The 12,883-nt window shown below is 51.1% G+C and overlaps 2 protein-coding genes across 3 annotated transcripts; both read left to right on the top strand.

Annotated features, from left to right (window-relative positions):
- Positions 1–59: 59 nt before the first annotated feature.
- Positions 60–1,836, top strand: TRAPPC1 (trafficking protein particle complex subunit 1). Its single transcript, XM_077165893.1, has 5 exons — positions 60–192; positions 302–400; positions 552–622; positions 1,002–1,140; positions 1,464–1,836. The coding sequence occupies exons 2-5, from the start codon at positions 302–304 to the stop codon at positions 1,590–1,592; spliced, it is 438 nt and encodes a 145-aa protein (XP_077022008.1). The 5' UTR covers positions 60–192; the 3' UTR covers positions 1,593–1,836.
- A 100-nt stretch (positions 1,837–1,936) lies between these two features.
- KCNAB3 (potassium voltage-gated channel subfamily A regulatory beta subunit 3) lies at positions 1,937–8,530 on the top strand. 2 transcript variants are annotated; one of them, XM_077165892.1, is made up of 14 exons: positions 1,937–2,939; positions 4,329–4,372; positions 4,463–4,500; positions 4,739–4,818; positions 6,118–6,162; positions 6,247–6,291; positions 6,502–6,545; positions 6,767–6,853; positions 7,102–7,187; positions 7,335–7,455; positions 7,542–7,636; positions 7,721–7,841; positions 7,996–8,084; positions 8,343–8,530. In XM_077165892.1, the coding sequence occupies exons 1-14, from the start codon at positions 2,710–2,712 to the stop codon at positions 8,418–8,420; spliced, it is 1,203 nt and encodes a 400-aa protein (XP_077022007.1). In that variant the 5' UTR covers positions 1,937–2,709; the 3' UTR covers positions 8,421–8,530. The 2 variants fall into 2 exon arrangements, with proteins under 2 accessions (XP_077022007.1, XP_077022006.1); XM_077165891.1 differs by lacking the exon at positions 8,343–8,530 and having other exon boundaries at positions 7,996–8,318.
- Positions 8,531–12,883: the final 4,353 nt, after the last annotated feature.

Here is a 12,883-nt window from a genome sequence, read left to right as displayed (position 1 = left end):
CAGCCACTCAAGCGGCTCCAGAAGCCTGGGTACGCGTGCGCGGCTCCGGCGGCCACGGATTGGCTGCTGGAGAGAGGCGGGGTCTGGAGATGTAAGGGCGGAGCTATTGCCCCGGAGCCGCTGCGTGAGGCCTCGGGACCCGACTCCGAGGAAACCGGAAGTGGCTTGTGACGGGCACTTGGAGCAGTTCCGGTGAGTCCAGGGAGGGGTCCCCGCTTTGGGGGAGGGATCTGGGGCCAAGAACCACGGCCCACGGGTTTAGGGCGGTCCCGGAGCGAGCCTCACACTCTCTGCTCTGCAGATGACTGTCCACAACCTGTATCTGTTTGACCGGAATGGAGTGTGTCTGCACTACAGCGAGTGGCACCGCAAGAAACAAGCAGGGATTCCCAAGGAGGAGGTGACGCGGCGAACCCGGCGCAGTCCGGGTGGCCTGGCCGCTCCAAACGCACATAGCCCCAGCTCAGCCCCTTCTCTCCGAACCCTGGCCGGTCCTCACCCTACCCCTTTCCCTCGACAACCGAAAGCTAACTCTGCCCTTCTCCCTCCAGGAGTACAAGCTGATGTACGGAATGCTCTTCTCTATCCGCTCGTTTGTCAGCAAGATGTCCCCGCTAGACATGTACGCAGAGTTAGAGGGGATGTTGAGAGAACGGGGGCTACTTTGGGAGTTGAGGGGTGAGGGAAACTTTCTGGAGTGGAGGGGCATTGGCCTCCAGAGAAGAGAAGGGAACTTAGGCTGAAGTCGGAAGGAGATTCCTAGAGCTGACAGGAGGAGCAATGGGAAAGGTCTGAAGATAGAAGGACTTAAAAGGAAGTGAGGTTTAGGGAGGAGGGAGTGTAGCTAAACTGAGAGGTGAGGATGGGAAGTGTCTTTACTCAGCCAAGCTCCTACAAACAAGGGTATGTTTAGATGAAGAGGGAGTGGATCTTGAGGGGATCAGAAGTATCTCTTTGAGAGAGTCAGCTCCCATTCCTTAATATCCTCCTCATTTCTGCAGGAAGGACGGTTTCCTGGCCTTCCAAACTAGCCGCTACAAACTCCATTACTACGAGACACCCACTGGGATCAAGGTTGTCATGAATACTGACTTGGGTGTTGGACCCATCCGAGATGTGCTGCACCACATCTACAGTGCGGTCAGTGCCAGCCTCCGGGGACCCTGCCCCCAAAGCTCCCCATACAGCATGGCCACAAGACTCCCTCAGCTTCCTGCTCTAATCCTACTGCATTGTATCTCTATTGAAGTCAGAGTTTTCTCTGGGGTCTTTAGGTCCTTAAACACTCCCACTACCAGTTTCTCCTCAGGGAGGGCTTAGCTCACAGCCCTTGGTCCTTGTGCATTCACCACCACCACCATCACCACAGGACCCCCGAGGCTTTGCTAAATTTGGAGTTGGGAACAATAAGAAGTGTTCAAAGTCCAGCTCTAACACCCTCCTCTCCTTCCTCCCCCCAACAGTTGTATGTGGAGCTGGTGGTGAAGAATCCCCTGTGCCCCTTGGGCCAAACTGTGCAAAGTGAGCTCTTCCGCTCCCGATTGGACTCTTACATCCGCTCTCTGCCTTTCTTCTCGGCCCGGGCTGGCTGAAGGAACCACCCCCACCCCCACCCCCACCACCCCTCCAGAGAATTTGTGTCTGCCTAGGGTCCTTCCTAATCTGTGTCATGTGAGGACTCCCTCTGCAAGGCGCCTGCCACAGCTCTTTCAGGGCAACAGCCTATATGCCCCGGAAGGAATCTCCTACACCTCCAAATTAATCCCCCTCTCCGTTTTTTATCCCCTTGCTTCCTAATGCTATGAGGAACAGAATAAACTTTTTGTTTCCCTCTGGCCTAAGGGTCAGTTTGAATGGGCTGGTCTCATTCCCTGAGGCCTACAGAGGCTTTGCCAGTGGGTTACTCAACGGCGGCACTATTGACATTTTGGGCTAGATAGTTCTTTGTTGTAAGAAGCAATCCTCTGCATTGTGCATTGTAGTATCTCAGCAGTATTCCTGACTGCCACTAACCAGATACTAGTACTACTCTCCCTCCCAGTTGTGACAATTAAAAATGTCTCCAGACATAGCTAAATGTCTCCTGGAGGACAAAATTGCTCCCGATTGAGAACCACCGGGCTGGAGGAACGCTGACCTACTTCGGTCCCAAGGGTACCGAAGTCATACCCCCTTTCCGGCTCCCCGGGAGCCTAGTCTTGGAGCTGCCGCGCCTTCGCAGGCGGAGCTTATGCAGATGAGCGGCAGGTTTGGCCCGAGAGGCGGGCGGCCCTATGCAGATGAGGGGGCGGTGCCTGCATGTTGATGAGCTGGGCCTGCTGCGGACGCCGCTGGGAACCCAGCGTGTCCCGCTGCGGTTCGGCCTGAGGTGGCTCCCCTTCCCCAACACCCCTGTTCCCTGGGTCCTGTCCTCGTACGGCCACGCTCCACCTTTATCCTCTAATATTTCCTGCTCCTCCCGCGCTAGTGTCCCCCGCACCCGAATATCTCTACTCCTGGCGCCCCCGGGTTTCCCCATACCCGCCCCAAAGCCCGCGACCTCCAGCAGCCCGCCCCCGCGGCCCCCACCGCATCCTCCTCGGCCTTCCCGCCCTCCCGGGGCTCTCCCCGCTCACCCCCGTGTCCGCCCGCGGGCTGCCCTGCTCCCTCCCCTGCCCCCTCCTCCGCCGCCGCCCCTAGGAGCCCCCTCCCCCGCCCTGGCCCGCCGGCATGCAGGTGTCCATCGCATGTACCGAGCAGAACCTTCGCAGCCGGAGCAGCGAGGACCGTCTGTGCGGACCCCGGCCGGGTCCCGGGGGCGGTAATGGCGGGGGGCACGGGAATCCCCCCGGGGGAGGAGGGTCGGGCCCCAAGGCCCGAGCCGCACTGGTCCCTCGACCCCCAGCGACCGCTGGAGCCCTTCGAGAGAGCACCGGCCGAGGCACTGGCATGAAATACAGGTACGGGAGTGGCCGGTAGCCTACCCCATCCGCTTCCCTTACCGGGCCCCAGAGGCTCCCCGCGACGGCCGCCAGGACCCCCTCAAACTTCGCGAAGAAGGTCCGCGATCTTTCCTTCTCTCATCACCGGCACTCCCTCCGTTACTTGGCCCCTCTGGTTTCCATCGATACCCCAGGCTATGAGATAAGCAAGTTCACCAAGGTCAACCGGGTCCTTTCAGGTCCAGGGGCTGCCCCTGAACTTCTCCTCTTTACCCCCAGGAGGGCAGGGAATGACCAGATCCCCAGGTCACCCCTGTCAAATCAAGTGTCCTTGGCTCTGCATCCTGGGGAGAGGAGGGAGGAAAAAAGCTTCTCACTCTGGCCTGCCTGTGGTGTCTGACCCAGATACTGCCCAGCCAGCTCAGAGGGCCCCCTTGTCCTATGACCTTTCTTGGGGTGGGGTGGAGGGAGGGTAATGGGGCACAGGGGAAGGTTGGCCCAATACTCTCAACCCCATGCTGAGGGTCAGGTGACGCCAGACAGGTAGACTGGAATGCTACTGGCTTTCATCTTAGAGAACTGCAGGTTAGGGGGTCTCGGAGGTTGTAGCAGGGGAGAGGAGAGGGAATCCTGCCAAGGGTGAGCTGAGGTCACTGATCTGACCTGGCTTTGTCACTTGCAGAATCAGATCCCCTCCATGTGGTAGCCCTGATTGGGATGCTGAGCTAATTGCCTAGTGGGGGCCCCCAGGAGAAGAAGGAAGAGTTCTCTCTCCTTCTTGGTGGGAGAGACACTTCACAATCCAGTAGGGGCAGAAGGTAGGGAAAAGGGAAAGAGAGGGAATTGGGCTTTCATGTTATATTCCCTACCAGGGTCTCCTTTTTGCCTTTGTTGGAGGTCCATCTGCCACCCACCAAGCCTATCCAGGGACCCTTGTCTGCCCGAGTATCTGGACTTGACTTGATTTACCCTTTCCACCTTGATGTCTGTCCATTAGCACGGCATCCTCTGTCTGAGGGTCTGTTCTCTCACACACACCACAAACAGTCACCTTTCCAACACCACCCACCCACCCAACTCCACACATCCCAGCAATGACTCAAACACAGATAAGATCCCTCCCCAGAAGAAACATAGACGGGCAAACATAAACTAGGTGGCATATCTACAATGCAAGAGGAGGGGTGGAGGCATTGGACAGTGGCTCTAAAGAAACAGTTACTGGTTCACATATTCTGTCAGCAATATTCCCAGGGTCTCTACCCAATCCTATAAAACCACTGGGTCTGGTTTCTTTGTACTGAAACACCCTGGGGGCTTCTCTTTCTGGGAGGTGAGGAGCTGGGGCTGATAATCTGGGGCCCTAATGGAGGCTTTACCTCTTCCTGCTTCTTCTGTATCCTGTAGGAACCTAGGAAAGTCTGGTCTTCGTGTATCCTGTCTTGGCCTGGGTGAGTTAGAGAGAACAGGAATTAAGGGAAGGGAGCATTCTTTCATGGTCTGCTTCCTATGATTCTTATGTACCCTATTCTCTCCTGCAGGTACCTGGGTCACATTTGGTTCTCAGATCTCTGATGAGGTATAAGTGATGGGACCTAGAAGTAGGGTGAGGGGCATCTGAAAGAACCAGAGAAGGGGAAGTGGACTTGACTTGGATAGGGGCTTGGAAAACAAGCCTGGAGAATGGTAGACCTGAGGGTAGAGGATGGGGAAAGGAGACAGAACGTGGAGACCAGGGTCAGGTGCGTTGGGAGTGCAGTGAGGTAAGTAAGTGGCAGGCCAGAGGTTGATCTAAACTTCTTCTCTCCCCTCCCTAGACAGCAGAGGATGTGCTGACGCTAGCCTACGAGCACGGTGTAAACCTGTTTGACACCGCTGAAGTGTATGCTGCGGGAAAGTAAGGCTGGGGGTGAAGAGCTCAGTGATATCTGGAAGGCTGAGAGGACATCAGGGCTTTGTTTTCCCTTTGAGGAACTCTGGGAGTTCATAGAACACTGTGTTTCACCTTTTCAGCAGATGGGGCCCCCAAAGCATTGTGGGAGTTGTAGTCCCTCTCTAGCTGAGAGGGCAACAGGCATTACTGTGCAGTCAAAATAAAATAAAACCAACAAATATATCCTGGGCATCAATTACGTGCAACTATGTTATAATTACAAAGCTGAATTTCCAAACACACTACACCATATCACACACCAATGACTTCTCGCTGGGAATAGCCAGAAACTAGGATGATCTACCTGTTCCTCCTCTCCATCTGGAATACATGTCTGCTCATCTTCAAGACTTAGCTCAAATTTCAGCTTGCCCAAGAAGCCTTTACTCAACCCCCAAAGTTGGTCACTAGCCTCCTGAGCTCCTAAAGCACTTTATAGTACCCTCCAACCATTCATTTCTAGCTCGTGTGGCTATATTTGCCACTTAACTGTGACACTTCTCCTTCCATGCTCTTCCCCTTGTCATCCTAAATTCCTACAAAGAGCCTAGCACCATGCAGGCATGATTTGTGGAATAAAGCAATATTCCACAAATATTGCTTTATTCCACAAATATTGCTTTATTCCACAAAAAACACACAGTCTAAGTGGTTAAACAAAAAAGATAGGGAGATATGAAAGCTAGATAATGATAAAACATTCTAGTAAAGTCTACTAAAACAACTTGAGACTTGTCACAAGGAAGCTCATAATTGTGTAGCCAATAAGAGGCTGACAAAAAGGACTGACCATAGAGTGTGGCAATGAAAGAACATTTTATTCATGAGGCAGAATCCAAGCTAAGTTTCGGAGGATTGGTAAGATTTGAAGAGGCTTAGAGATAGGAGAAGGCAATCTGGATGGCTGGATCCAGACCAAACAGTATTCTCCATAGTCTGTCCGTCTCCCCTTGTCTTAGTCTATCCCTTCAGTGTCCAGAACAGCTCTTGGTACATAGTAAATATGCAAAGGATACTGTATGTTTCTGAAGATTTGTCAATAAAAATATTTTAAAAAAAACAAAGGATAGAAATTTGTTGAATGAGTGAATGAATGAATGAAAAGTATGATTATAGTCCAGGATGAGGCTAGGCACCCTGTGGACTCCTGCTTTATTGTCTACTTTACAAGAGAGGAAATTAGTTGAAGGGAAAGGTGGGGAGCAGGGAAAGGAATTGATCCACACTAGAAGAGCCAGCACCTCTGCATTGTCTCTTTTCCAGGGCTGAAAGAACCCTAGGCAACATCCTCAAGAGCAAAAGTTGGAGGTGAGACTGTCTTTTGGTGGATCACTGGGGACACGATCATCCAAAAGTCCTTTTCTTCCCAGTTCTCCATTTTCCTTTTTCCAGGAGATCAAGCTATGTCATCACCACCAAGATTTTTGGGGGAGGACAGTAAGTGGCTGCCTCACTCCAACTGGGGAGGAAGACTTACAAACATGTGGGAAGGTGTATGGGATGGGGGTGGCTGTCCCCACATCTTGAGCCACCCCAATTCTCATCCTGCCCATGAGACCCCATGCAACCCCAGGTACACAAGGCTCCAGACCATCCCTAGTACCCTATCTTGAATGACACATCACCTTTAATGACCTTTCCCTACAGGGCAGAAACTGAGCGAGGCTTAAGCCGCAAACACATCATTGAGGGTAAGAGTTAGAAGCTGGGAACCAGAAGTGGTTATGAGTGAAAAGGCTGGGGATAGAAATCAGAGGAGTTGGAAGTATTCTCTGTGACTCTGGGTTGGAGGCTTTGAATAGGGAAGCTGGGATTTAGGCTGCCATGGCGAGGGGGTAAAGTCTGAATTCTAAGGAAATGAGTTAATGTCTGTGTTGCCTACCCTCTTCCCTTTACCCCCTCCCACACCCAGGCTTGCAAGGATCCCTGGAACGGCTCCAGCTGGGATACGTGGACATCGTCTTTGCCAATCGCTCAGACCCTAACAGTCCCATGGAGGGTAAAAGCAGCATCCCTAACCCTGACAATCCTTCAAAACTGAGCACTTCCTCCAAACCCTCTGCAGGAAGCCAGCCCCTACTCAGAAGGCCTCCCAAGCTCCACAGGGGACTTGGAAAGGAAGGGAGACAAAGCTCAGAGATTCCCGACATGCCCTGGGGTCTTGGCAGATTAGGCAGAGGTCTGCAGATTTGGAATGCTGGATCCCAGGGGTCGGACAGTGAGGGTCTCCCTCTCTTATGTGCCTAGAGATTGTGCGAGCCATGACCTACGTCATCAACCAGGGCCTGGCCCTATACTGGGGGACATCCCGATGGGGGGCGGCAGAGATCATGGTGAGTGTACCACCTCCCTCCCACTGTCCCACAAGCAATTCCCACTTTTCACACAGCCACTCCAATCTCCACCCCACTGCGGGAGAAGAGGGGCGAAAGAAATGGAGGGAGTGCTCTAAGCCCTTTGTCTTATCTACCTCAACCCAGGAAGCCTACTCCATGGCCAGACAGTTCAATCTTATTCCTCCAGTATGTGAACAAGCTGAACACCACCTGTTTCAGAGGGAGAAGGTGGAGACGCAGCTGCCAGAGCTCTACCACAAGATTGGTTCGCAAACCTCACATCCTTACCTTTCCTTGAGCCTCACCTGTGGCCTAGATCCTTCTGCCCACACCCAGTCCTCTTTTTCTTAGGTGTTGGCTCAGTCACCTGGTCCCCTCTAGCCTGTGGCCTCATTACTAGCAAGTATGATGGGCGAGTCCCAGATAACTGCAGGACCACCATCAAGGTGAGCTCTGGGGGCTCAGGATCACAGCACTGGGCTGTCTGGGCTGTTCTGTGTGTCTTTTGCTGACTCTAGGGCTACCTCTAGGGCTACCAGTGGCTCAAGGACAAAATTCAGAACGAGGATGGCAAGAGGCAACAGGCCAAAGTCATGGACCTTCTCCCCATTGCTCACCAGTTGGGCTGCACAGTGGCCCAGCTCGCTATTGGTGAGACACCACCAGGCCTGTGTCCTCCTGAGACGCTCGCGAACTCATCCTCAGCCCTGTTTGTCCCAAGGGAGGGCTCTTTTGCTCAGAAACACCTCTGAAGTCTGCCCTCATTCTTCCTCATCAGTTCTCTTTTCTTCCTTCTTGGCCCCAGCGTGGTGTCTCCGCAGTGAAGGGGTCAGCTCCGTCTTGTTGGGAGTGTCGAGTACAGAGCAGCTGATAGAACACCTGGGTGCCCTCCAGGTGAGTTGGGGACTCAGAGGTGGAGCCCCCATCCGCCTTGTTCCCCAGAATCCAAAGCCTCGCAGTCCAAGCCTGAGTGGCCTTTTGAGGTCACCCGTCCAAGGTCATCACTTTGCATGAGAGGTCCCAGGGAGACAAGGCGAGGCCGGGGCACGGCTGGGACTCACTCTCTGGGACTTGGCTCCACTATGTTGCTTCCTCCAGTTCTTGAAGCCCCGGCCCCAGTCCTGCCCTCGCCACCACCCCGTTCTCATTCAGGTCCTGAGTCAGCTGACCCCGCAGACTGTGCTGGAGATAGACGGGCTTCTGGGGAACAAACCGCACTCCAAGAAATAGCCCGTCGGGGGCGCAGGGACCGAAATGCGGAGTCGCTACACCCCTCCCGAAAGCCGCCACCCCGCAGCCGCCTCTCTCCAGCTCTGGATCCCTGCCCGCAGCGGCCACAGCCAGGGTAGTCCCGCTCACCAACGAGTCCCGGCTTCGATTAGCGATGCGCATGAACAAAGCCATATCTTTCTGCAGTGGGGGAATTGAGAGAGAAAGTAGTCCGTCGCCCACCCCCCCACTGCCGCGTCCTCTTAGGCCTTGCTAATCCCAGGCATGAGCTACCGGGCCGTACCCTCTCTGCCACTTGGTCTCGCTCCCTTCTCTCTTTCCGCCTGTCGCCAAGGCCCAGGAAAAAGCCAAGAAATATGTGGAGTACCTCAAAAGTGGCCCTTGAAACGTCATCAAGGGGTAACAGCCCAAGAAGAAGTGAACTGTGATGTCATCTGGGGCATAGGACATGGGCCATCTACGGATATGGGCCGTCCACGTTATTCCTTATTCAGTACAAAGGAAGCCAGGCTGGTCCTGGCAGGAAGTGGTGATCTTCGGGAAACTAGGACCCTGCCTCCTAGCCAAGAGTTGGAGGAGGACTTAAACTTGAACTGGAATAATGCTTGGCCCTTGCAAAGGGTAGGGGTGGGGAATGCAGTGACACGGCTCTGACGAAGGTAGAGAGAAATTTGATGGCAGAAGTATAGCATGGCCTGGCAAAAGTGGCCAAGGTGGCACTCAGAAAAAAAATTGGGGCATGCTTCGTAAGAAATAGTGACAGTCTTTGGGTCTTGGGCAGAGACACGGGGCCAACTTAAAAAGGTCTGGATCATCTTTTAAGCCTTGAGCAGGGCTTCCTGCCTGACAGTGGAGGATTGCAGTGTTCCTCCTGGCAATAATCCTGAAGCAATAATGATGGCTCCTCTTCTGTAAGACTTCCCAGGGAACTGTAAATAAAATCTCAGCTTGATCCTCACAGTGTCTGAAATTGCAGGGAGTTGGGAGGTTAGGGTCTCAGTCTCTGATATGTGGCTCTCTAGGCCCCTGATGTTAGAAAGTTCCCATTATTAGCTTTCTTTCTATTGCTCATTTACTGTGCTCCTACTCACTGCTCTTATCCAGGACCCAGATTCTGGATACCCCAGGCTCCAGTTTTCTTCCCTCCTTTGGTATCCACATTCCTTAGAACCCAGAGTTTTGGATTCAGAGTTTTGTAGCTCCTATTCCTATGAAAGACCCAGCTGTCTGACACCTTTCTCTTTGCTTTCTTTTTTTTTTTTTTTTTTTCTTTTTTCCAAGGCTGTATTGGCCTTACTTTTTCCCTCTCTTGTACTTCTTGTTCCCTTCTCAACCGAGACCTACACAAGTGCCAAGGAACTATCTGGGTGGTTTTCTTGTGACTGAGTGGGGGGAGTTGTTCTGAGGTTGAGGCATGGAGATTTGGGGAAGGAGAGGTAAAGTTCAGGTGATGCAGAGAGAGGAGAAAGTTATAATTTTAAAAGAAAAACAGCATATGAAAGATCAGGTATGAAGGTGGCAGAAAAGCAGAATGAGGTGAGGCTCTTTAACATACAATCCCTCATTCTTCCTTAAATTCCTTAAAGGACTCTTTTTCCCTGGAGCAGAAAGTGAGTGGAGTAAGTGATAACCTCTAAAGATCACAAAGCAACAGAGAATGAGCATCTTTGCCTTCCTTAAAGACAACCTCACTTCCTCTCCTCTACCTCTCCTCACTCTTCCTTCATCCCAAAGCTTGGAGAGCAGAGTAAAACCGATTTCCAAAGAGAAAAATCAGCATTTTAGGCCATTTACTGGATTAGCAACAACCTGATCAACTAATGAGTACTTACATCTATCCCTAGCATCTCCTACTCCTCTGGAAGACTGGAGGAAACAAAAGACGCAGAACATATGACTAAACTATTATTAGCTATTCTCTTACAAACATACAAGGACTTATAAATTCAAAATAGTATTCTCTTTAGCTACCTTGGAGGATGATACTCTAATTTTAATGATGCCTCCCCCACTGCTGAAAGCATTTTTTAAACGCCTCTTAAAATTACCTTCAGGGGCAGTTTAGAAACCCTTGTTAAAAACAACAACAACAACAAAAAAAAACCTTTCCTTTATGGTCACACCTCATTTGTATATAAACATTTACCATATGTATCACTCACTTTAACAAGTGTTTATTTACTGAGCCCTACTATGGGTCGGGCCCTATGTCAGGCATAGAGACACAGTGGTGAAGAAAACCAGACTCGGAACAACCTTCGTGGAGCTCACAGACAAGAGAGACAAGCAATCAAATAACTACGCAAATACAAATGTCAGTTGTCCAAAGTCCAGAGGAAGATAAGCGGTGCTAGCAGAGTTGATGATGGGGTGCTGGATGTGGAGAGGCTGACTGAGAGCTGTGGGAGGAGTAGGTGTTAATAAGGTAAAAGTAAGAGGGTGAAGGGGCTAGCAAGTGCACGGTGGCACAGGAGAACGTGCAAGAAGAGGTCATCAAAGCCAGGGTGTCTGAAAAGGAATGGAAGCAGAATATGAGACACGGTGAGTTCAGAACATACAGGGACTAACAGGGCACTGCAGAATATTATCTTTATCCTAAGGATGTCAGGCCCTTTATATCAGTTAGCTAATGTGACACAATAAACCACCCTAAAACTTAGCAGCTTAAAAGGACTCGATTCTTTTTCATGATGCTGTGGGTTGGCTGAGAGTCTCCTCTGCTGTCTTCACCTGGACTCATTCTTGCGGCTGCATTCAACTGGAAGGTCTGCTGAACTGGAAAATCAAGAGGGCCTCACTTGCATGTTTAGCAGTTAGCACTAGCTATTGGCTGGGCCTCCTCGGTCCTTCTCCATTGGCCTCATTCTCCAGTAATCTAAACTTACCCTTACACGGTGGTGTCAGAGAAGTGTTCCAAGGGGACAAAGGCAGAAGCTGCAAGACCTTTCTGAAGGACGAGGCTTCAGAACTCACACAGCATCACTTCTGCCACATTCTTTTGGCCAAAGCAGCCATGAAACCAACCCAGATTGAAGGGGTGAGGAAACAGACTCCAGTTCTTGGTAGGATGAGCGCAATGTCACAATGCAAAGGAATTTAAACTACTACCACATTAAAGGTTTAAACAAGAGCGGAAGAAGGAGTGTGTGATAGGACATGTTTGGGTTTGAGGTTGGAAGCATTACTGTAAGCAGCTCAGTAAGAAGCCTGAAGAGGGCCAGAGTGGCTGTGGATAGACTGGTTAGGAGGTTTCTGCTGGGGTCTAAGTGAAAGATGACGGCAGTTTGGACTAGGGTTGTGTGTTGGGGGTGGAGAAAGTAGGTGGGGAAGAGAGAGATTTAGGATGCAAAATGAATTGGGCTTGGGGCAGGCCACAGTGGCTTAGCAGGCAGAGTTCTCACCTGCCATGCTGGAGACCCGGGTTTGAGTCCCGTTGCCTGCCCATGCTAAAAAAAAAAAAGAACTGGGCTTGGTGATGAGTTGGTCAAGGAGGGTAAGGGCAAGGGTGGTGTCAAAGATGGCACCTGTTTTTGGAGTTGGGTAAAGGAAGGGGTAAGACACACTAAAGAGATGCTGGTTTGCACAGAGACATCATCAGTTTGGTTTCTTGGAGACAAGCAAGTGGGGACAGCTGGAGCTTCTAAGCCCCTCAAAGGGCTTTGTCTGTCAAACACTTGGGAGCATTCATATAATCAAACTGACCTTAAAAGATGAAGATTTATCACCACCTGAAGATGTTAAAAGATGTAAGAAGACCTCTGAGCACCTTTCCAAAGGGAAATTCCAAAAAAGTTTTGAGTTATGAGAGCATCACTGGAATAAGCAGATAGCTTCCCCCAATTGCCCATGGGGACAGTGCAACTTTGAAGTTCTGATTTGTTTGCTTAAAAAAAAAAAATCACTTTCTCCTGGTATACCTTCTCACAAAAGACTACCCTCTAAGTTCTAATGATTTAGTTGAAAACAAAAACAAAAACCAAGCTTTACCTTGCCTGTTACATAGCCAGTAAATGCTATGAGTGTAGAGTGCCATTTTGTATTGACCAAGGGAGATGGGTGTTGAAAATGTTGGGACTTGGGAGGTTTACATGAACGCAAATAGGCTGGGGGCAGAGAAGAATCACAACAACTAATACATGTTTATTGTGTGTCCTCCAGCACTGGTCTAAGCACCTGACATAGTCAGTCCTCACTATTATCATCCACATTTATAGAGGAGGAAACCAAGGTCCAGAGAAATGATGTAACTTGCTCTAAGTTTCACAATTTAAGTGGTGGAGCTGGAATTTGAACTTAAGCCAGCTGGTTCCACAGTCTGTGCTCTGACACTCCACAACAGAATCTGGACTGCAGGTCCAGGAGAGGAGGGTGAGAAGGCAGGTGGGTCTGGGTGTAACAGCAGGAGGGAATGTGCGTTGTAAGTGCCATGTCCTGTTTACTTGTGGGGGAAGTCAGTTCCCTGA

The sequence above is a fragment of the Tamandua tetradactyla genome, chromosome 6, assembly GCF_023851605.1.
Source record: "Tamandua tetradactyla isolate mTamTet1 chromosome 6, mTamTet1.pri, whole genome shotgun sequence".
NCBI classification, from domain to species: Eukaryota; Metazoa; Chordata; class Mammalia; order Pilosa; family Myrmecophagidae; genus Tamandua; species Tamandua tetradactyla.
Note: the sequence above shows the minus strand (reverse complement) of the source record. Positions and strands in the feature narration are given on the sequence as shown.